At 38.5% G+C, this 25,232-nt stretch overlaps 2 protein-coding genes across 3 annotated transcripts in view; one reads left to right on the top strand and one right to left on the bottom strand.

Annotated features, from left to right (window-relative positions):
- znhit1 (zinc finger, HIT-type containing 1) overlaps positions 1–25,232 on the top strand; it is a 299,763-nt gene that overhangs the window by 46,650 nt on the left and 227,881 nt on the right. The window lies entirely within an intron of this gene.
- On the bottom strand, positions 1,373–9,864 carry LOC135748780 (GTPase IMAP family member 7-like). The gene is made up of 5 exons (XM_065267066.2): positions 9,800–9,864; positions 8,320–8,382; positions 8,197–8,227; positions 7,692–7,760; positions 1,373–7,059 (listed from the first exon to the last, which is right to left on the bottom strand). The coding sequence occupies exons 2-5, from the start codon at positions 8,344–8,346 to the stop codon at positions 6,338–6,340; spliced, it is 849 nt and encodes a 282-aa protein (XP_065123138.2). The 5' UTR covers positions 8,347–8,382; positions 9,800–9,864; the 3' UTR covers positions 1,373–6,337.

Raw genomic sequence — 25,232 nt, forward strand, 5'->3', positions numbered from 1 at the left:
TTAAAATAATATAAATATGTTTTAACTGTCACATGATCACAGTCAGCCTTTTTGACGTTACCACACAATACATGTTATGAATATGTCTCTTCATTTAGATGTGGTTTTAATGTTGATTGAGACATGTGACATTTTTATAGTCAGACATAACAGTAGGCCATCATAATAATTGACTGTTAAAATACCATGTGTTAGATTGTGTCATGTACTGTACTGTACTGTACTGTACTGTGTACCACTTTTTAACAGCATTTTTGTTAATCAGTGATTATGTTCTTTATGTACTATTTCAGTGAAGTGGAGGAATTTAATCGAATCATAGACAAACAATTGAAAAAAAGAGGGGAGAGCATCCAGTTGCTGCTGCATACATCACAATGTGTGCTTTAAATATTTAATATTTATATTTATCTATCTCTCTCTATTATTATTTTTTATCTGCTCAGATGTGCTTTATTGACATGAATGTTTCAAGAACATTTGATCCTGTAATGAACACTATGCAATACTAATATGAACATTACTTGGTATGAAGATTGATATAAAGTTTGAAATCAAAAATTAAAGAGTTGTTGAACATGTTCAACTAAATGTTCCTGGTTTCATTCATTTCTTTATCTTTCTCTCACTTAGGAGTCAGTGAAGACGTTGTCCATGCAGTTCTTATGTTGTTCACATCATTAACAAATTTGGGTAACACTTAACAATAAGGTTAATTAGTTAACTACATTAATTGCATGGACTAATAATAAACTGCACTTATACAGCATTTATTAATATTTGTTAATGTTAATTTCAACAATTAGTAATACTTGATAGTTGGTTAATGAATTGTGAACTAACATGAAAAAACAATTAAACACTATTTTTTTGTGTGTGTTCAAATTCAACTGTTGCAATATATAATTTTATAAATACAAAAATTTTAAATCTACCCCAGAGTCATCCTTGTGTATTCCCTCTGTTCTTGAATATGTGATTGACTAAAAAGGCTAAAGTACACGATTCCTTGTTTATTTTACTTGATGAGTTATTAAATAATGCAACGTAGAGCCAATAATTACTTAACATTCCTAAAAATCAGATTTAATTTAAATAAAGAAAGCAGTATTTGGGTGTAATAAACCTTTAAAAACATCTAAAACTTTAAAAGTAGTTTAAATTGGGTGAAAATATACATTTGTGGCACTTTTTTCGAGTAGCATCTGCCTGCACCACCAGAGGCTAGAGTTTCGCTAGATGGCGCTGTTAAAAAAAACGAGGGTCCTAAAACTGCGGTCCTGAAACTGCGGTCCTGAAACTACAGCCTCCGCTTGTGCAGACAGATAATGTTGAGAGCCATAGAGATATATGAGACATTTATTGGTGTTTAATACTTACGTATACAATTTGGAAATCATATATACATCGTAGTAAATATATAATGTGTTATACTGCAAAGTTACCATGATAATTATTATTTATGATATCTGTGGAAATAAATAAAACTTCGCAAATCTGCTGATTTGATCCATTCATGTCCTGACCACCAGGCTAGAGATTTTTAAACATCCTTAATCCACACTTACTAGTCTATCAAATAATATCTCAAATATATTGTTTTGTGAAATAAAAGAATGCTTTGTTATATTGTTTATGCGATAACGAATCACACGATCATTTTATACGCAGCAGTCAGCAGCTGCAGCACACTCGGATCCGACCGCATACATACTGTAATAAACAGGCGTTCGGCGGCTTTTTACATCACGACAGACTATGCCATTTGAGGAGGAACCGCTCATTGATCACCGTATTTTTATAAATCCTGTACATGTTTGGACCTGCCGAACAGGTTGAGGACTTTCATATACTTTGTTTAGCAGAGAGGTTGAGCAGTTTGACCAGCGGGCTGCGGGAACCGGACGCATATCACGCCGCCAGACTGTGTTAACTCGAAATGTATAACTATTATCAGATCGACCCACCGGAAAAGTCCCGACTCTCTCGATTGCCATTCCGCTACTGGTTGTAAGAAAGTGAGTGCGTTTGGGTCGCTGGTCCCCGCGAACAGATGTGACGTACTTCACTCACCTTCCAGGATTAGAGACATGCTGCCAAAACCGTTTGTGCTGAAGATCGCATAAAGTTACACCCATTTCAGGCAGGATCATCCCCCTCAAGCCAGCATGCACGAGTATGTTAATTGTTTGTTTACTTTCTACACGAAGATATGCTAACGTTATGCTATCTGGCTGTCTGTCTGCCTATCTCTCTAGCCTATCCATCTGTCTGTCTGTCTGTCTGTCTGTCTGTCTGTCTGTCTGTCTGTCTGTCTGTCTATCTATCTATCTATCTATCTATCTATAATCTGCGCTATCAGAACTGTACTTTACTCGTCTTTCTATAGTCATTCTCAATGCTCTCAATGCGGCTTTGGGAAATTCTCTCCCCAGCGTGACGTCATACAGTGCGTTGTGGGGGAAAGGAGAATCATTGCAAACCGCTGTACTTTTTCATACTTTTTCGGGTTTTGTGATACCCAACAACATAAAATACAATGGATAACAGTTTAAATGTTTATTATCAACAAGCAAATTGCACAAATTCGTTGAAAAATTTTACCTGCAAATCGCCCTTTAAATATTACTCAATACGTGAAAAATTAATCCTGTAATGGCACTTATGTAAATGTTTATGTATTCAAACAATATCCAGTTGAAGAAATTTGAATGTATGTTTATTCACATAGCAGATGCCTTTATTCAAATCCATTTACAAATGAAAAAAGCATTTAAGGGCGGTTTCCTGGACAGGGATTAACTTAAACCAAGATTAGGCCTTAGTTTAATTAGGAAATATAACAAGGTTTAACAAACATGCCTTACTAAAAACATTACTTGTGTGCATTTTGAGGCAAAACAAAGGGCACTGATGTATTTTAAGATATGTCAGCACAAGTTGTTTTCAGTTTTGACAGCTCTTACATTTATTTTAGTCTAGGACTAGTCTAATCCCTGTCCGGGAAACCGCCCCAAAATGTTTTGTCCAAAGGCCCATGTAATGTTTAGTGAGACACTAAATATACAACACTTGTTTATCATTTTGTATCTCAGTAATTTGTATTATTTCTCAGATGATTCTTCACTGGAGGTTACATTGAAGTCAGGCAATGACAGGAAGGATGGCTGGGGATTCCAAGATCTGATAACAAAGTTACATGAAGCTAATCATATGGCTTTTTGCAGCTTTCTTGATGTAGCTTTTGTTGTTGCATTTTTACTTTATACTTTTAAGTATATGTCAGTAAACAAGTATAGGCCAAATATACTTAGACATTTCGATCAGTATAGGTCAAGTATACTTTAGTACAATTTAAGTATATTTCTGAGAAGTACCTAAAGTACATTTTAGAGAAGTACATAAAAGGCCCTATTTTAACGATCTGAAACGCAAGTGCGAAGCGCAACGCGCAAGTGAGTTTGTGGGCGGATCTTGGGCGCTGTTGCTATTTTCCCGGCGTGAGAAATAACTCTTGCGCCGGGCGCAAATCAATAAGGGGTTGGTCTGAAGTAGGTTCAGTATTCATAGGTGTGGTTTGGGCGTAACGTCAAATAAACCAATCAGAACTAGGGCTGTCACTTTTGAGAAAAATCAAATTCGAACGGATATCGAATATCATGCAATGTATCCGAATATATTCGAATATCTAGGTGCCCCCGCGCGCATAAAAAAAAAAACGTAATGGAGATTCAATTTATTAACAGTGACAGTCATAAACGGGGCTGTCTGTATTACTTTTTTTTTACTTAATGTTTTAAACAGCAGGTTATCAACTTATGAATAACAACGACTCAAAACAGGTGACAACTTAAACAGCAGCAGGAGTAAGGCATATAGCCAAGCCCAAACGAAATCCGCGCCCGCAGATTTCGGCAGAAAACTCCGCTGAATTCCGCGGAATTCCGTGCTTATAATTCATTGACAAGCACACATATCCCGCGCTTGAGCCTGTTTGTGAGAAGAAATCTCATCGACAACAAGCACACATACAAATACTATCTCGCGCGTTTGTGAGCCGTCATTGACAAGTGCATTATCTCTGCGCGCGTGCTGTTTGCTTGACCGTTTTTAATGATAGAGAGCGAAATTAGAGATGAAATTAAACTTACTGCTGAGTTAAGCAGATCTCACTTGACTCTGTCGTCTATGTGACGCGTGACAGTCAGCACATGATCATTTAAAATCTGTTTACAAGACAAATTCTGTTGTTGTTTAATATAAAGTTTACATTGCGTTGTAAACATGATTAAATTATCTTCATACATGCTAATTTCATAATGCGAACATATTAACACAAGCTTTTTATTCTGCTATAATATTTAACATTTATAACCAATAATACGTAAAACTATACAAACTATAATTCTATCTTGACATGCACATTAGGTTTCAATTTGATTCCCTCTCTTGCGCACTTTTACCGCCGGTCTCACTCTCAGCCTCCACGAGGTGTTACTTTAAATGGCATTTTAAAAACCGGATGGTTTATTTATAGTTCGAATACGGATATTTCACGTCATGTTCGAATGCATATTTGAATATCGAATAAAAAGTGACAGCCCTAATCAGAACGCTATCCAACATTCCCTTTAAACGCAAGGGCGCAAGTTCCATGGCGGGTTGCTATTATGACGGATTTACCAGGCGTAAGCCAGGAGCAGTTTACAGCCGAGGAGACCCACGTTCTTGTAAGAGCAGTCAAAGACAGATAAGTTGTTTTGTATGGGGATGGGAGAAACCCGCCCAAATCAGCGTAGGTTAAACACGCTTTAGAGGATATAGCCACAGTCTCATCAGCTGGCATGCCCAGGACGTTGCGCCAAGCGCTACAATGATGTCAGGAGACGGGGGAATCCCAAGCATGCCAGCATAAATCGGGCACGCCGTGTAACGGGAGGTGGATCTGCCTCAGGACCTGATGCCAGCAGAGGACATCGCTGCGTCCACCCTCACCGCTGAAAGGGTTTGGGGGCTTTGAAATCGGACCCAAGAAACGCAAGCAAGGTCCAACCCCAAAGTACTCTTACAAATCAAGTTCACATACATTAAGGTTTCTTATGAAAACATTTTAATTATTATTTACATAAAATAAACGTAATACAGCCACACAACAAACTTATTTTAACAAAAAAAATTTTAACGCAGCCACACAATAAATAAAAACTATTACCACAATGCTCACCAATATGATTCCCCTTATCTCGTGTATTAATATTTTTTAGTGTAACAATTTATGATTTGCAAAAATAACTGTTGCATCTGTGTAGATTAGATAAGCAAAGTGTGTGCGCGTTGTGCACGCTCTACATTATGGTCAAGCATGCGCCCTTAAAATAGCATAATGAACCACGCGCAACGCGCCACTGACTTTAAACTTTTTTTTTCTGGTCAGTGGCGCAATTGTTTTTTGAAACTGCAAAATAGCATCAGGGATGGTTTGTGCCGGAACACGCCTCTTTTTTTGCGCTGAACCGCCCAGGGAGCACAAGTTCATTCCATAGTTTGCCGACGTGCGTTTGTGGAGGGAAAAACCCGCTGTGCGCCGGTGCAAAATACGAATGATACATGCGTCACTGACAAAGTCAATTGCGCTGGGTGCAAGATAGGGCCCAAAAAGTTAACTGAAAGTATACTTTCTTATTTTAAGTTTAAAAGAAGTATACTTATAGCACACTTGAATAAACTTCTTTTTCGTAAGGGTATACCTACTTGAATATGGATAAATGTGAATTTTTCAGTGATTATTAACAATTACATGTCAGTCTGCAACTGAAAACAAAATAGGAACATATCACAAAAGCCATATGGGATATTCATGCTGCTTTTCTCTATATTCTGTCTGTTTATTTGTCTGGCAGTATCAGTAAACATTGTTTTTTAAATTTTGTGTGGCACTAAAGAAATTGAGTACAGACACAGTTTCCTCAAAAAAAGCACATTTAATCTACACCTCACATCAATTGCAAAAAATGTATTACTAAAAATAATTAACTAACAAAACATTAATTTGATGGCATTGACAGATATTTAAAAATTATACAATAGTTCAACTCATAACATACCGAATAATCTACCTTATTGTTATTGTTTATATATATTTGGTTGTTTTTGCTGTTTAAAGCTGTTCTTAATGCTCATAATGTGAACAGACATGCTAATTTGATCATTTGTGCTAGTAGTGATTTTCTTCAGATTTATTTAGTAAAATCAAGAACTTCAAAGTCATTACAACTGTCAGACGTTTCTAAATTCTCTGGCAACCTCTGTTTCAGATTATAAAGCACTTCTGGATTTTTTATATTTTTGGAAATTCTGAGGTCCAAACTGTGCGCTGAGATTTAGGCAGTTGTACTTGAATGTAATTTATTTCCCTTTCATCTTTAGGTTTATTAGCTGTATCAGTTTTAGAAGTGGTCTGGTGCTTGTCTTCCTTACAGACATCACTGACATTTCCTCCAACCATCTTTTTTATCTTCTCCAGCAGCTCTGGTACCTGAGCTCTATTCCCTATCTGACTAAAACTGAACAAATGAAATCTTTCACCACATTTTTTCACCAGCTCCTGGTAGCTCGGGTGCTGGAGAAAGCTGCTCTGATCTATGTTTTGATTTTCTTGTTCATCAGTGATAATGAAAAGGATCATTACCCTCTCCCTGGATATCTCTTCTAAAAACTGCTCCATATTCTTCACCATCTCTCTTTCCTCTTCAGTAAACTCATTTTTTATTGGTATAACTAGAAGGAAAGCATAAGGTCCAGAGGAACACATACTAATGAGTTGTATTTTTTGCTTAATTTGCTCCATTGAGAGCCCAGAGCTGAACCAGTCAGGAGTATCTAACACAGACACCTGGTCTTTATCTAATCTTCCTCTCTCTTTTGTTATCTTCTGAGTGGCTGTAGAGACACCAGCCTGGCTTATCTCATCTCGCCCAAATAACATGCTTTTTGCTGCACTTTTCCCAGATCCAGACATGCCCAGCAGGACAATCAGAAGTTCTGATGCGATAGCTTCTTCTGGAAGAAGGGATAAAGAAAAGGGTATCAAGTCAACGCTTATACACATTATACACTTCATTAGGAAGTTAAGTCACATATATCACAATGTGCATGAATACTGTCATTGATCAGTACCAACCAGGGGGCAGGATCCATGGTTGCCTCAAAACTTCATGGCACAGCAAGACTTAAAATATATTTAAAAGGTTTATGTTTTTTATTATTAAATATATGTATTTTGTTAATGTTATTACTTGATTAATTTTTATATATTTAAAGTCACCATGAAACAGAAGTAGCGATTGTTTTATTTTCCCTGTGAAGTTTTATTCTCAATAGGTGCACACTGTTTCTGCCCCTCCCTTTTTTTGCATGGTCCTGCCTAAAAAATCCCATGTGTGCATACATTGTATTTTAATATTTTTTATTGATCATTTACCACAATGTTAACACAAAGCTTCTTTATTATTTTTATAATCATAATGTCAATAAATAATCTATCTTGTCAGTCAAATTTGTTGTTAAGTTTAAATTTTATTATTAACATTTATTAATTTACTGATGTTAATGTGTAGACATATTCTTAACCAAACAAAAGAAACTGTTATGTTGCTCTTAATGCAGAATATTTCTGCCATAGGTAAATGTACCTTTGTCCTTCAGTAATGCATCTATTTCTTCAAACAATGTGGTCTTCTGTTTGTCTCCTGTTTCACATACTGTTAAAATAAGATCAGATATACTGTCAGGAAAAAAGGTTATACATTATGTACCCCAGCTGTCACTGGGCCTATACCCTTTCTAAAGTATAGCTTTACACCTTAGTTCAAGAGAGCTTTTAAGTACCACAAAAACATATTAGTATTTCAAAGGTAACTATTAGTACCAAATATATACATATCTGTAGTATGATACATATAGGACCATTTTTCTAACAGTACTGTATTGCTGATTGTTTGTAATTTACCATTTTCTGCAAATTACAAAAAAATGCAATTTAACAATTTTCAATGTCTCAGTCAACAAAAAAATAATGACTAATGAATAATCGCTTTGCTGTTTCCCTGCGTTTGAAAGTCGCTTTGGATGACAGTATCTGCTGAATGCCTAAATCTTATGTAAATGACTTACTAGTATGTAGAGATAATAATTTACCTGTTCGCTTCTCAGCTTGAGCTTCTGGGTCCTATAATATGAGAAAATAGAATTAAGTATTATTATTTTAGTTAGAAAGGGACATGAATGGTCTGGAAAAAAAACTGAGATGAGTTTAATTACCACATGAGGACTTGATAGTAACCACATCTTTCAAAAGAATGAAGACAACTGGACAGCCTGCTTCTAAAACAAAATAGTTTATAAAATATTCACTCAATTAATTTCTGTCTGGACTTGGTTTTGTCACTAGTTTAACATGAATCAATTCTAAAAAAATGTTAATAAAAAAAAGTAAAACCACTGTAATATGTTTGCTTGTGTTTTTGTAATTCTCTATTGTATGCGTTGTTTCTGGTTTGTTTCTCTTTGTGATCTTACTCTTGCTTTACATTTTATTCCATTCATTCCAGTCTTTTCAGTTTTCACATATAGCTTACCAAAATTTGTATATCATTAGTAAACAGGAATAAACTGTATATCAGTAATATGCTTATTACTTACAGGTTCTTTCAATATACATATAGTCTGAATCTTTAGCAGTTAATGAACAGTAATTAATTTATATGCAAGATAAGACTATAGATTTAAGTAACTAAATCAAAGCAAATGAGCCAATCAAAATAAAAATAAAAAATGTGTTAAAGTTAAGAGAAGATTTTGTATAACTGGAACCTGTTCTAAACAAACGTGGACAATTACACAGCTTCAGAGAAAAATATTTGGTTATTATATTTATTGGTTTTTATAGCTGGAAGAAATCAAAAATGCAAGCCAAACCAAATTTTGAGTCTTAGAAGGTTAATTCTATATATTGAGAAGCACTTAGGATATATTTTAGGCATAACCAGTAAACATTTATGACCCTACCTGTGAAAACCAGGCTAAAATCTCATAATCATGAGATAAGGAGCATCAAAGTTTAACCATTAATTTCACTATGATTGTATTCTTTGACGTGGCTTTACAGTCAGTATTAAAGGTATCAAGATTGTATTTTTACAGAATGATCTTTACATTAGGATTATTTATCTTAAAATAGTAAATTTAACAAAAAAATACTTGAGCTGTGTTTTCACAGGCAGGGTCACATTTGTTCGAAAAAGTGTCCATTAGATGTCGCCAAACTATAATAAAAATATATACAATATTTTCTTTGTACTGACAACAGCGTAGGCTATGTAAACAATGTACAGTTACCCATGTTCATTCTTTTCATCAGTTACCTTTAGCTCATTTACTGAAGGTTTTAAGACACCAAGGTATTTTTTATATACATTGAATTGTGAATTGTGAAAAGATCTCTAATGTAGCTTACACAAAAGTGCAGCATCACATATATGCCTTTGGATTTATATCAAAATCTTGTGCCTATTAATGTCACGTGTACGCTAAAAATATACAAAAATATGGATCCATATGCATATTTTGTTTTTAACAAAAAGTGTTTTTTACAAGTAGCTAATAGGGACATTGTGCATAAAAGTCTTGTGAACAAGCATACTGTATAGGCCCACACACTATGAATAGATATAGCCTAACATAAAAATTTTCTGCTGAAGTAAATCAATATAAATGACAGATAATATAATTTGTAACTTACCGTATGCTGCTATCCTATGAACATTTGTCATCTGTGTCACTTTTACTTTCACTTCATCATGTGAAACCAAAAGTGTTTATAGACTTTACAACAACACACCAGTCATTTTAGCAATAAAATGTAGCTTCTGCAAGTATTTCCAAGTATATTTTAGAGAAACCAAAACTCGCCTTATTCTTATAATCTTCATGTATTATGCCTAGAATTGAATATGTGTAAATGTACATAAGAGTTTTTAACAGAGGGGCACATTATTAGTGAATGTTAACATTTACATGTCAGTCTCTTCCTGAAAACAAGATAGGGCCTTAGAGGAAAATAGCACACAAGCTGTATGAATCAATTTTGAAAGTCTCAGTCAACAAAAAAAATGTGCAGTGACAAATCGCTTTTTTCCTCGCTTTTGTAAGCGGCTTTGGATGAAAGTATCTGCTGAATGCCAAATTTTAAGTAAATGACTTACTAGTATGTAGAGATAATAATTTACCTTTTAGCTTCTCAACTTCAGCTTCTGGGTCCTATTATATCAGAAAAGAGCATTACAGTGAGGAAAATAAATAATTTTTGAACACCCTGCCATTTTGCAAGTTCTCAAATCATGGAGAGGTCTAAAATTGTCATCATAGGTGTATATCCACTGTGAGAGACATAATCTAAAAAAATCCAGAAATCACATTATATGATTTTTTTTAACTATTTATTTGTATGATACAGATGCAAACAAGTATTTGAACACCTGTCTATCAGCTAGAATTCTGACCCTCTAAGACCTGTTAGTCTGCCTTTAAAATGTCCACCTCCACTCAATGTATTATCCTAAATTAGATGCACCTGTTTGAGATCATTAGCTGCATAAAGACACCATACAATCATTAAGAATCCAACTACTAACATGGCCAAGACCAAAGAGCTGTCCAAAGACACTAGAGACAAAATTGTACACCTCCACAAGGCTGGAAAGGGAAATTGCCAAGCATCTTGTTGAAAAAAGGTCCACTTTTGGAGCAATCATTAGAAAATGGAAGAAGCTAAACATGACTGTGAATCTCCCTCGGACTGGGAGAAAGTCATGTGGTCAGATGAGACCAAAATATAATTTTTTTGGTCATAATTCCACTAAACGTGTTTGGAGGAAGAAGAATGATGATTACCATCCCAAGAACACCTTCCCTACTGTGAAGCATGGGCGTGGTAGCATCATGCTTTGGGGGTGTTTTTCTGCACATGGGACAGGGCGACTGCACTGTATCAAGGAGAGGATGACCGGGGCCATGTATTGCAAGATTTTGGGGAACAACCTCCTTCCCTCTGAGCACTGAAGATGGGTCGAGGCTGGGTCTTCCAACATGACAATGACCCAAAGCATACAGCCAGGATAACCAAGGAGTGGCTCTGTAAGAAGCATATCAAGGTTCTGGTGTGGCCTAGCCAGTCTTCAGACCTAAACCCAATAGAGAATCTTTGGAGGGAGCTCAAACTCCGTGTTTCTCAGCAACAGGAAACCTGACTGATCTAGACAAGATCTGTGTGAAGGAGTGGGCCAAAATCCCTACTGCAGTGTGTGCTAACCTGGTGAAAAACTACAGGAAACGTTTCCCCACGTTAATTGCAAACAAAGGCTACTGTACCAAATATTAACATTGATTTTCTCAGGTGTTCAAATACTTATTTGCAGCTGTATTATACAAATAAATAGTTACAAAAATCATACATTGTGATTTCTGGATTTTTTTATATTATGTCTCTCACAGTGGACATGCACCTACGATGACAATTTCAGACCCATGATTTCTATAACTTACAAAATAGCAGGGTGTTCAAATACTTATTTCCTCACTGTAAGAATTATTATTTTAGTTAGAAAGGGACATGAATGGTCTGGGTCAAAAAACTGAGATGAGTTTAATTAACACATGAGGACTTGACAGTGGCCACATGTTTCAAAAGAATGAAGACAACTGGACAGCCTGTCTCTAAAACAAAATAGTTTATAAAATATTTACCAATTTATTTTTGTCTGGATTTGGTTTTGTCACTAGTTTAACAAAACATTTTATTGCTTCGTTGTATGAACGAATTGATATTCATGCTGCTTTTCTGTTTCTGTCACAAATGAAGAAATGTCAGAGAGAACAGCGACAGGGGTGTGATCGCCATATTGTTCCGTGAAAAATTGAAAGATCGTTTGGGCGGTGGCTCGGACAGCTTCCGGGGCGGCCTGGACTTCTCGCAGTGCTTCCCCCTCTAACGAGTTCAGCACGAACTGCAACCGTTGTGCAACACTTAATCCTTGGAGGTCGGCTAAATATTCAAGTTGGGCTTTCCATTCTGACAGACATACTTCTGATTCTGCTCCTCCATATTTCTGTACCCAGGGGTTGCCTACAAATACTGGCATGGCACGGGGTGGGGCCTCATGCACTTCGTTGTCGGCCATTGGGAGACCTTGGTCGCTCAACTCGAGGTGGAACCCTGCCGACTACGCCAAAATCTGTCACAGGTTGGGGCGGACCACTGATGTAAACGAGCCGCACCCCTTCCTCTAGTTTCCACCTCGAGGAGGTCCCAAAGCCAACCCAATGACCAGACAACACAAGTGCAAGTAAGTATAAAAATATAATTTTATTTAAGTTATTTAAAAGAAAGGTATGGGAAACGGGAGGGGGTAAGATTAAAAATAAGGCCTCTTATTCTGCCATCCAGGTGGGCCGTGGCACAAAAAAAGGGGGGGGGGCAGGTGTCCGGGGTCCAAGACACTAAGGGGAGAGACGGGCAAGGCTCCTCCGCCTTGTTTTATTGATCCCGTGGCGCCCTCCTTTTCTCCTGGAGGCAGATAGAAAAACAGAACAGTTCAATGTCTTCGCGCCCAAGGGAACACAAATACCTGGTGCCTTCGGATGGTGTGAGGTAAGTACACAGAATTAACTCGGGCCCTTTCCTTCTGCGGGCAGGTGATCGTCGCAGGCACTGGAGCTTTCGCTCTCACCCGGGAGGTCGTAATGGTAAGTGCTTCACCAGTATGGAGACTCAGGCTCTCTCCTCCTGCAGTGGACTACAGCGGCAACACAGAGGGTTACTTCACAAAGCAATGGGGCTTACACTGGTCGCTCGGGACCGCACACAGGTAAGTGTTACACAGGTATGAACTCGGGCTCTCTATCCTGTCGTAGGCGTACAGCTGTCACACAAAGGCTTACGTTACAGGCGCTGGGACGTTCACTCGTCACTCCAGGGCCACACACAGGTAGGTATCCCACGGTTACTGAACTCAAACTCTCTCTCTCCTGCTGTAGGCTGATAGCTATAACACAGAGGATTAATTAGCAGATGCTGGAATGTTCAGGGGTCGCTTCAGGGCCGCACACAGGTAGGTATTTCACAGGTAATATCCTCAGGTTCTCTCTCCTGCTGTAGGCTGATAGCTGTAACACAGAGGATTATTTAGCAGACACTGGGACTTACACTGGGCACTGGGAACCACACACAGGTAGGTAACTCACGGTAACGGAATCTGGTTCTCTCTCTCCTGATGTAGGCTTATAGCTGTAACCCAGAGGGTTAACTTGCGGATGCTGGAACGTTCAGGGGTCGCTCGGGATCGCACACAGGTAGGTATTTCACAGGTAATGTCCTCAGGTTCTCTCTCCTGCTGTAGGCTGATAGCTGTAACACAGAGGATTAGTTTGCAGACACTGGGACTTACACTGGGCACTGGAAACCACACACAGGTAGGTATCTCACGGTAACGGATTCTGGTTCTCTCTCTCCTGATGTAGGCTTATAGCTGTAACCCAGAGGGTTAACTTGCGGATGCTGGAACATTCAGAGGTCACTCGGGATCGCACACAGGTAGGTATTTCACAGGTAATGTCCTTAGGTTCTCTCTCCTGCTGTAGGCTGATAGCTGTAACACAGAGGATTAGTTTGCAGACACTGGGACTTACACTGGGCACTGGAAACCACACACATGTAGGTATCTCACGGTAACAGACTCTGGTTCTCTCTCTCCTGCTGTAGGCTTATAGCTGTAACACAGAGGATTAATTTCAGACACTGGGGCTTTCTCTAGTCACTACTGGCAGCTCTTTACAAGTGGAACAAGGGTAAATTAGCTTTAGCCACTCCGTCTCCTCGATTTCCTCAGGCAATGGTAACTTTTGGACATTCAACGGATAACTACAACAATGGCCACGGTTCGGGGATGGTGGACTTACGGTGGTTGCACTTTAATCAATTGGTGGATATATTCCAAACTTTAAGATGGCGAAGCGTCGTGGCACGACCTTCCCAAAAGCCTCTGATACTGTCAGCGGGGGAAATCCAACACTGTCACGCCGAGCCGAACGCTGCCCTCTCCTCTCTTCCACTTCGACTACCGAGAACTGGACAGGGGCGCACCTTTGTAGAGGCTCCGTAGCAGGTGCTATTAATCTAGGCCACCCTGCATACAACAGCACAACATACACACAGAGTACTTCTTAATGGTTGTTTTACTCACGACAGTCTGGTATGTCAATGTCCTTCACCACCGTTCCACCGAATCAGGCCACGTCCAAGGAGTGTCACAAGGAGCGCTTTACGTAAAGCTCCAGCACAAGGATCACACACAGCATGTACTGTAAGTAAATTTCCAGCCTCCACAGCCTCTCATTCTCTCACGACAAGTTCAGCGAAGGGGGCTACTGACAACACCACACAGCATCACACTGCAAATATTTAAAGTGTATTCTCACAGCAAAGTTTCAGACTCACCCACAGCACTCTTCACTCTTCTACGTGAAAAAATAGGGTCGCAGCCCCAACCTCCTTAGACTGTCTTCGGACCGATTTGGCAGGTGGTGTTGCAGGCCAGTGGTATAGATGTCGCTGCTGTGGCCCTTCACTCCTCTCTGGATCGTTGCGCCCCGGCTCTCCCACCACTCTACTCCGTGGTAGGGCCGTAGTCTCATACACTGAAGGCTCACAATACACGTTGAACAAGCATTCCACAATGACACACTGTATCAGATACTGAGTACTCACAATATTGAAGGTTGCTCTCCTTTGTTTACTTCCTTAGGACGGAGAAATTCCTCTTCACCCCGATGTATATCCACAACTGCCGTTTCCTTCAGTACACTTACGGTGAGTTGACTTCTAGCAACATCACACACACACATCAATGATGTACACAAAGCAACTCGTTTCTCAAAGTCTTCAATAATCGTATACTCAGCCTCTGTCTCCTTCTCCTTCTTGTCCTTATTCCCAGCAAACCGTAGACTCCTATCGTTACCAGCGTGACTTAGCCCAAATCCTCACTCTGTGATACCGGAGCGATCCGACAACGAGATCCCAGCTGCTACCAACACAACAACGAACTCACTGCACTGAACTGAACTGCCCATCTTTGTGTTTGAGGCTCCTTTATATATCCCTCTTCACCTGTGTATCCTCCAATCCCCAATCGCTACATTCATTGCTCACACCTGTGTTTGATCACGCTTGATTTTGCCTCGCGGCGCTTACCGGAAGTTCCGGTGTCTCCGCTTTGCCGTCCGGGTGGGAAACACTTCCGGGCGGAACTTATCTTCCCCATCGATAGTTCCGCCCCTTAAAATCGTCACCGTGTGACATCAGTAAATAATTTTATTATATTGACCATTCACACACATGTTGTCTAAGCTTTATTTGTACACATAATGTTAATATTCATCTGAATTTCATCAGCTTGTTGCTTCACTGACGGAGCTTCTTCCAGAAGCGACTGCTATATGTTTTATTATCCAAAAGATGGCGCTGTTTTCGACACCCACGTTGAGGCATTGAATCATGGTTCGAAACAGTAAGGGAAGTATCGGTGCTTGATTCGATGCTTCATTTCGCCAACACAAACTTTTCTTACCATGTTCTTTTGTGTGTTTGATGGTGGCCGAGTTTCTGATGTTGGTCTGTCATTAAGAGGGGTCCGGGCGGAAACTACAGTCTTATTTATACCATTCTTAACGACGGTCCAGACCAAACCACTGGCATCCACAAGAAAGGGTGTGTGTATGAGGGACAGGTGCACTAACACCTGATTGCATTAGTAACTTGACAACTCTACTACGGTCTCTGTCAGTGTTACAGATATATTACATAATTTTGTAGTGGACAAAAATAAGTAAAACAAGCAGATTGTAATTTTATATCTATTGTCAGATGACAGCTGTGCTTGAATACAAACTAGACAATGCAGGCAATGTGATTATATACATTTTAGTGAAGCAATCTCTTGTATTTACTTACAACAGGAAACATGAATACAAAATGAATGAATAAAACCATCACAATAAATGAAAACGTATAGAAGTGAATCCCATATAAAACAAAACTTGATTCAAATGTATTTTTCTAACAAACCATCACATATTTACTGTCATCTCAACACAGCTGTGACAATTCAGCTTTATTTTCATGAATCAGCTGAGCACTTTGTGGTATATCCTGGGTCTTTCAGGGTGCTGAGGAGTCCTGTGTAACATATCGAAATCACCCGATTGGCTGGTCTCTGGTCTATTGCTTTGCTTCCCGTGGAATCATGGGAAAGCTGGGATAGAAGTGTCCATCCGATGCACGCTTCAGAATCTGGGCGGACTCAGTAGGGCATCCGGGGATTTATCGCCTACTGATTTTATGGATACTGAGGATTCGGACGTACTACTCTGTTCACGTGCTGTTTCCCCTATTACATTTTCAGTAAGTACGCGGTTTCGGACGATACTTAAGTACACGTGCCTCTGAATCTCGCGAGAAATAGTCCAAAATCCCGCTAATTCTCGCCTACCCTTTTACGTATACTGAGGTTTCGGACATACTATTCGTTCGCCTACTGCTTTTTGCCTACTATATGGCAGTATGCGGTTTCGGATTCAGCCCCTGTTAGTATAGATCTTTAGTCCACACTCCAGATCAGTGGGTGGCGGTAAATGCACCCGAAAGTTGTTTGCCAACCGCCAATAAAAACAAGAGAAGAAGAAGGTATAAGAGGGTTGTGTTTGCATGTTGTAGTTTAGTTGTTATTTGTGGGTCTGGAGTGAACATGTTCTAACTGCAGTTTTGGACTTCTGGTATTTTATTGTTGAGAGGCATATGCAGAGACAACCATTATTAGCTCCATTTTTGTATTACTCTATTTTGTTTATTTTTTCTATTTTTTGGTTTATTCTTGGATTTTTTTGCTACTTTGTATATGGTTGCCTTGTATTTGAGACAATAATCTTTCAAAATGTTTTTGCATGAAGCTACTGCCCTTGTGTATTTTTCAACCCTCTGGCCATGACTCTCACAATTGGTGGCAGCGGTGGGATAGCCAGTAAGGGGCAGTAGTAATTAATATTTTTTACCACAGTCTGAAATTAGCCTGGCGGAAAATCTTTGGTTTCGTTTGGTTTTTGTTCCGCCGGCTTTTCAGTGGCACCCACAAAACCACAAAAAGAGTGCATTTCTATCTCTTTTCCAGGTCTCCAGAGGATCGAGAGAGCTGTGAGCGGGCACACTCCCGCTAATCCTTCTCTTCTATCATCAGCAGGTGCTTCCCGGAGTCTGCGCTCTCCGTGCAGGAGACCGGACCACCATCACCCTCAGCGGGCTCAGGTCAGTGTCACACCACACACTGTAGCTGCGTGTGCTCCAGCGGCTCAAGCACGGGTAGTCACCGGTAGTGCCGCTAATTCCACTCGCACGGTCTCTGGGTAGTGCTGCTGGTTGGGCGACACCTAATACGTTCATTAGATTTTTAAAGTGTTTGTGCCGGTCTCCTCTCGTGTTCTCTCCTCACCTGGGAGATCACTGAGCATTGGCTCGCATGTCAGCTTGCAGCCTCCAACTGACGCTACACGATAAGTGTTGGCATGGAAGGCAATCCGGTCAAAAATGCGTAATGGTTTGATTTGACCCTCCTTCGCTACCTTGCCAGCTGATGTTGCAGAGCATCGGCTGTCAGCCTTTCACTAGCTGCATTCTCGAGAACCTATGTGCTTGGCTCGGGCATCCACATTGCGTCCCCTACCCGTGGTTCCTTTGTGAGTATTTTTAACGTGGGATTAATCCTACTAGCCCACATTTCTGGTATAACACATAAATATGTTTCCAAATGTATAACTTCCTGCTATTCCTTATGTTCACACAACAGACTGCATACACTAGCTGGCCTATTATTATAGTATTTATGCATTTCAAACAACTTTCAGTGCATTCAAGAAATACCTTTACAATCAAGATTCAATAATTTAAATAGTTTGTTTTTGTTTGCCAAACCTTTGGTGTTCAGATGTTGCAATTTCATGACTTTTTAAGGTTATTATTAATATGAAACACAGTTGTAAGGAATTTTTTGGAACTTGTTTATTTCTATTTGTTTACTTATTTTGCTCAGATAATTTTATAAGTGCTTTGATTATTGTTTATCTGTAAGAGAGGCTTTGACAGACAAAGTTCAGTCTAACAGAATTCCAGTTTTTGCAAAACAGCAAGTGCATACATAGGTGCAAAGTGCAAGGCCGCATTAAAATGTCAATGGTTATCTTAAGAAATGCTTGTGTTTACAAAAGAGGAAGTAAAATGTTCTGAATAGAGAGTTGAGCTCTACCTAATACTGATAAAACCTATAAGGCCTTTGAGCTTTAGGACAGAAATTCACTGTGATCATTGCTTCCAATATCTTGTAAAATTGTCGACCTTATGATCTTGACACTTAAATAAAATAATGAAATACAGGAATTTTGTCATTCAGTTTTTTTGCCAAAACACAGTACAATTGTTCAATAACAGATCCTTGTGTAAACAGTCAGGTCCTGCTTGGAGAACAAGGACCCACAGATTGTCAATAGGAAAGGGATGTAAACTAGTAGTGGTGGTGAGGGTGAGTGAAAACACAAGCAACAGTAACAGCTATTAGGAGATATAGAAAGTGCACACTGCTTATGATTGGATAAGAGAATGAATGGATGAAAGCTGCAACAGCTGACTACTTCCATTTCTTTCAAATTCTTTAAAAAATGTTTTAGACTAGATTTTAGACTAGATAGTTGTTGTTGTCAGAGTTTTGCAAACTAAACATTCTTCAGCAAAATTTTATTTTTTTAAAATATACCCAGTAAAATAGAAACATATGGAAATTTTCTTTAAAGAGCACCTATTACATTGCTAAAAACAATGTTATTTTGTGTATTTGATGTAATACAAGGTGGTTGCGTGGTTTATGGATAAAAACACATTATTTTCCACATACCGTACACCATATTGTTGCTTCTTTATGCCCTGCCTTACTGAAATGCATTGATTTTGTACAAAGCTCATAGTTCTGAAAAGTGCAGTGTCCTCCGATTGGCCAGCTAACCAGTACGTTGTGATTGGCCTGAATACCTATTCACAAATAAGGCTACGTTTACATGTGGGCGGCTGTTTTCATAAACGGACATTTCAACCGGTTTCAAAAATAATACTGTGCAAACATGTCAATTTACACGTACCCGTGCATATATGCCGTCATGAGAAGCTCACGTCAACGTAAGCCAATCACCGTCGGCGCTGGTTAAAAGTACAACGAGAGCGATTCGAAATAAGACCTCTACGTGTGATTTCTCAACTCGCGGTACGTTGACATCATCCGCCTGTCGGTTCTTGCAGCGCCGCATGAATTCGAACATGCGTAAGATTTATGACCTTCGAGCACTCGTCTCTGCTCCTCAACATAATGGAGCAGCTGTATTTGCAAATACAAACACATGAAACAAGTTTGCACGAACATAAATGTGATCATGGAACCGTTCAGAGTAGCAGTCACATGTAAACATAGGTCGCACTTTTGACGTAGGTGTGAGCTCTGACGCATACTTTGACGTTGGCTGCCTAAACATTCGTTTGTCTCAGTTTACATGCAAGCTTGCAAACGAAGGTTTTCAAAATATCCACTTTGGCCGGAGTTTTTAGAAAGAATCGGTTTCAGATGCAAAATCTACGTTTACGTGTGTGTGTGTATGTGTGTGTCTGTGGGTTGGTCTATGTAGTTTACGAGGATGAATAGTGTATAATGACATGTTTATTATGCTATTGTATAAACGTGGTTTACGGGGACACAGAGAGTTTCCCCATAAACTGAAACGCTAAAAAAACATACTAAATGGTAGTTTTTCATAGATTAAAGACTGGCAACATGTTTTTGTGAAATTGGGGTTAGGGATTGGGGTAGGTTAGGGGAATAGAATATAACAGTTTGTACAGTATAAAATGCATTGCGTTTATGGAGATGTCCCCGTAAACCACATACACCAACATGCTTTGACAAATCTCCTCATGAGTCGTGGGTATCTGTCATTGGGTTTTCTCCTCTCTCTTGTCATTCCATTAATTGGTTGCAGCACGTCTTCTTGCGCACCTGCTTTCTATCACCTCTTTAGTTCACTATTTAGCTCCCCTCCATCTCTTGTTCTGTGCGGGACTGTTTGAGTTTGTTCTTACTGTTCTTAGTCCTCACCTCTTGTCTAGTCTTGGTTTTCTTCTTCAGTTTTTGGTTCTGCAGTTTGCTGTCAGTGGTTTAGTCTCTAATACTTTTCGTGTGCTTCTTTTTTTTGTTTGTTTCAGATCACAGTACCCTGCCATCTGCCCCGGTCTCCTGAGCTGCTGCGCTCACCGCCCTGGGTACTGTCTCCTTGCTATCGGCCTCGCTCTCTACATCTCCTGTCTCCTGGCACTACAGTGGGCACCGCCAGCTCGCCCGTGGAGGGTGTTTTCCCGCTGGCTTTCGAGTACTCGTGTGACATCATCTGCTCGCCCGTGGAGGGTGTTTCCTGCCTGGTTATCTAATGACTCTCTTTCCTTATAAAGATTTTACTTGCAATTGAATCGTCTCTCTGACTTGTTCCTGACACATATTGGCAGTTCAAAGATACATATTTGTACCTGAATGGTACATATTAGGACCTTTTTTAAAGGTTCCTGCCGCAATGATAGCTTGTACCTTTATTTTTGATAGTGTATACAACCTGTTGTTACGTTTTAAGGTTTTTTCCTTGTACATCAGACACATTTTTTTTATGAATTTGTAAATGTAGAAACGGTTTCATAAACATGTTTGGTTTTAAAGATATTTTGGAGCATCTAACCCCACCCTCACCCTTACCCTAAACCCAACCACTTCTCAACCATATAAAACACAAAACTCAAGTAAAAGTACAGTCAGGTATTTATTGCATAAAACAGTAAAATTATTACAAACCATTCGCGTTGCAAACCTTGCAAATTGAAGCCAGAAGATTACTTTATAAGAAGAACTCAAACGTGATCAAAACGTCAGATCTCATTCAAACATAAACCATGACGTAGTCGCTCACAAGAGCCAATAGTGCTTCACATTTTTAGCTAATGTATTGATTCAATCAATTATGAGACACACGAGAGCCAATACCTTTGCACAATCATAGATGACGTATCATCGCTTCTTTTGGCGGCAGTTTTTGAATTAGTGTACACCAGATCTGATATTTACAGCGGATTGTCATCACTTTTGCATCTTTTCTTAAAATAAATCGATTGTTTGATCTCGGTAAATTTTTAAAATTTGTGACTGTTTTGTGTGCTGTGTTTATATCATATAATAAATAAATAGGTATGTTATTTACCCTAAATGCCTGAATAGTTTAATGCAGTGGTTCCCAAACTGGGGTGCGTGCACCCCTAGTGGTGCGCAGACTGACCGTCGGGGGTGCGCGAGGGAATGTTTGTAATGGCGGGGGAAAAGATTGGCTCTTTATTATTTTTACTTATTTAACTGTGGTAAACTTCACATGGGAAAGTTTTATTAAGAAATACAATTTCACATTACAAGCTATAAATTACTTCTGATTTAATTTCCTTTTACAAGCACGTCTGTGTCACAATAGCCCCGTACTCTTTATATTAGGTGCTAACTGATAATTCGTTCATTTATTTTTTCACTTACTACATTCATCAAAGTGGACACCTGGTTAAAAACGGGCACTTTAATGAAATCAAAGGACAGGAATGAGCCATCTACATCAGCCTCTTCCGACCACGGCGCTGAATATATAGAAAAACCCGATCAAAGGGACTCGGATGATAATGAACAAAGTGAAGAGGCGGGAACAGATGATAATGAACAAAGTGAAGAGGCGGGAACAGAGAAACCTAACAGAGATGTACTGGTCAAGAGAAATAGGCCTTCATGCCAGAGTGAGAAAATGTCAAGTAAGAAAACGCAAATACAGTGACAGTTACATTGCTTTTGGGTTTACATGGATTGGTGATGCAGAAAGTAAAAACCCGCTATGTGTAGTCTGTGGTGAAATTTTAGCTGTTTTCTAATCTACAGTGAATATTTGTATTTAGTTACTGCAATTAAAAATGTTAAGTTTAACCAGAGTAAGGTGTTGGGGGTGCTTGACAGGTGTCAAACACTATAAAGGGGTGCATGCTGCAAAAAGTTTGGGAACCACTGGTTTAATGTGTTATAAAATACAATTAATCCTGACGGTTTAAATTGAAAATCTTATCCCAGTACATGTCATCATAGCAAAATTATAGCCCAAAATATAATTTTAAAACCTAATATTATAAGTTTCACCTGCTGCCGTTAGAGGTGCTAATTTAGTAAATGCATCTATTGGTCATATTTGGTGAAATGGACAAACGACCAAAGGTTGTCACAAATATGTAGTTTAATAGCAGGAAAAAGGCCTTGTACCTGGGAGACTGCATGGAGGCATATTTTTCCATGATTACAGGGCAACCAAAAAAGGAGGAAAAAGCACTGCACCACCTAACGCATTTTGGTTAAGGCCCAACCATAAAAAAAATATTCAAGATAGATTAATCATATTTTTACACAATCAACACACACATCTCTGTAAACACTTCAAGTTTGTTTGTGAAACCTATCGTTCTTATAAAGTTACACCAAAAGTAACAGAAATGCAAATGTTACACCTTACCCCATGGGTGGGGTTAATTGTAACAGACAAGAGGTTGTTGTAACACTTGCTAGAAAATTCAGTTTGAACACAAATAATTCAATACTATTAAATGTCTACTGTATATAGAGGTGTATATGGTTTGTACATCTGTCTATATCAACACATTTATTCATCCATCCTTCATCTCACAATCCGTCTATTATGCATCAATGTATATGGAAAGATTTTTTTGAAAGGGTTGCACAATTAAAAAAAAATCATAACTGTCAACTATTTCCCCTTCTATTGTATTTATAGTTATCATTTTTTTCAATGAAATTTACATTGTTTTCATTATTATCATTGCATATTGGAAGCTTAGCTTTACAACAAACTCCGCTGTGTAAAAAATATTTTCAATTTTAGCTAAATGTTACTACAAGTTGTAGAAATGTTTCAAAATGGTGTTATGTTTTTAAGTAACAAGTGACTAAATAAGATAACATAAGATTGGATTTGGTGACTGACAAACCAAATTCAGAAAATTATAAAATCATGAAGAATTTACTTAAATTTTCCAAAACACGTTGTTCAGTATCTTAATTCAAACCCTTCAAAACATTTCACAAATTTGCAGGATATCATCTTCCAACCGTAAAACAAAAAGATAAAAAGCACAGATTAGGCTCAGCCCTGTGTAACTATATGGAAAACAACTGTGTTACAATAAACCCTGGGTTAGTTTGTGCCAATGGCGCTCACCCCTATGCTATTAAATATAATTATTTGTAGAGACATACTATGTTTTAGATCAGTGGTTCTTAACGTTATTCCTGGAGGCCCACTGCCCTGCATGTTTTGTATGTCTCTTTTATCTGGCAGACTCAGTTCAGTTCATTGAGATCTCTTCTAATGAGCTGATGATTTGAATCAGGTGTGTTAAATAAGGGAGACATACAAAATGTGCAGGGCAGTGGGCCTCCAGGAATAACGTTAAGAACCACTGTTTTAGATCTTCAAGAAATTTTCAGAACGAATAATAATTATGACCAACACATTCACAATTAACATTTATTTAATCATCAATTACCTGCATGAGTGATGTTACAAGGATAAAGAAATACATGGATATATTTGATGCCCCCGGAAGTACAAAGTGGGGACACTATTATCTGTATGTCTTAATATTCATGTACATGCTGTAGCAACACATCAACACATCTATATACTGCACATCCATTTTTAAAGCCACAACACATATTCACTATTAATTTTTATGATATATAATAATACACAAACAGCTGATTGGTTTGATCCATTTTTGTTATTGATTTTCATGAAGCATTCTCTGCACCTGTTGAAGACTGATCTGATAGTCCTCTGAATTCATAGACATCTGTGGAACAAAAGGCAGAATTGATTTCAGTTAAATGTTACTTATTTTGTTATTGAAAATATAGTTCATGCATGCTATCAGAAGAAACTGCTTCCAAATATTTTATTTATTTGTTTATCTTAATAGCTTTCCACTGAATAATTATTGTAGACTTTATTATGCCTTTCCACCGACCAGTTATTGTAGTCCGATTGTTTTACCTACTTTATGGCTATGTATAGCAAACAAGGAGTTGTCACAGCAGCAATCAGCACGATTGCTATGAATCTCTTTTTAAATTGTATCTAAGAAAAGAACAGAATTATTACACAAGTATTAAGACATAATCATACTGAATATACAATAATAATGAGTCACACCAGTCTTTCAAAGCTAAGTAAACAAGTAAACATCAATTAGCCACTGATTCTGTTACAGTCCCGTTCTTTCTTTCTGTCTGTTTCCCTTCGTTTTTCCCAGTCATCTCCCTTTGGACTCAATTTTCCATAATTCTCCACTCTCCCACACCTGATCATCATCACCATAGATATGTATAAAGGCTAGATGTCTCGCCCGCGCTGCTGGTCAATTAAGTGGAACGTCCGCATTTGGCAGCCATCTTACCACAGGGAGCTCACTCAGCATTGAGTTTAATGGTGCATGTACTTTTAAATGACCATAACTTGCTTAATTTTTTACCGATATTCAAACGGTTTGGTTTGTTATAAACTTCAAAGATGTATCTATGACACTGCATACTTATACTAAATTTCATGAAACATGTTAAAGCATCCAGAATTACAGCCACGTTAATAACTTTTTTAAGAAACAAAACCGTTTGAAAATTGGTAGAAAATTTTGCAAGTTATGGTCATTTAAAAGTACATGCACCATTTAACTCAAGTTACGAGTGAGCGAGCGCCCTGTGGTAAGATGGCCGCCAGGTGATGACGTTAGAGACTCCACTGTAACACATCTAGCCTTTATACATATCTATGATCATTACCAATCATCATCACCTGTCAGGGATTATCATCATCTCATCATCACTACTCTGTATATTCGTTGTGGTCTTTTCTTGTCCCTGTTATGTTTCATTCTGCTCCTCATTCTGTTTTTTGTGTTATAG

Source organism: Paramisgurnus dabryanus, chromosome 5 (genome assembly GCF_030506205.2).
Source record: "Paramisgurnus dabryanus chromosome 5, PD_genome_1.1, whole genome shotgun sequence".
In the NCBI taxonomy this organism is placed as follows: Eukaryota; Metazoa; Chordata; class Actinopteri; order Cypriniformes; family Cobitidae; genus Paramisgurnus; species Paramisgurnus dabryanus.

Bases quoted from the DNA above. Each gene is read 5' to 3' on its own strand.
- LOC135748780 (XM_065267066.2), bottom strand. From the start codon at position 8,346: ATGTGGTTACTATCAAGTCCTCATGTG. The intron at 8,228-8,319 runs GTAATTAAACTC...CTCATATTATAG, and splicing joins TACTATCAAGTCCTCATGTG to GACCCAGAAGCTCAAGCTGA. The intron at 7,060-7,691 runs GTACATTTACCT...CCCTTCTTCCAG, and splicing joins TGCATTACTGAAGGACAAAG to AAGAAGCTATCGCATCAGAA.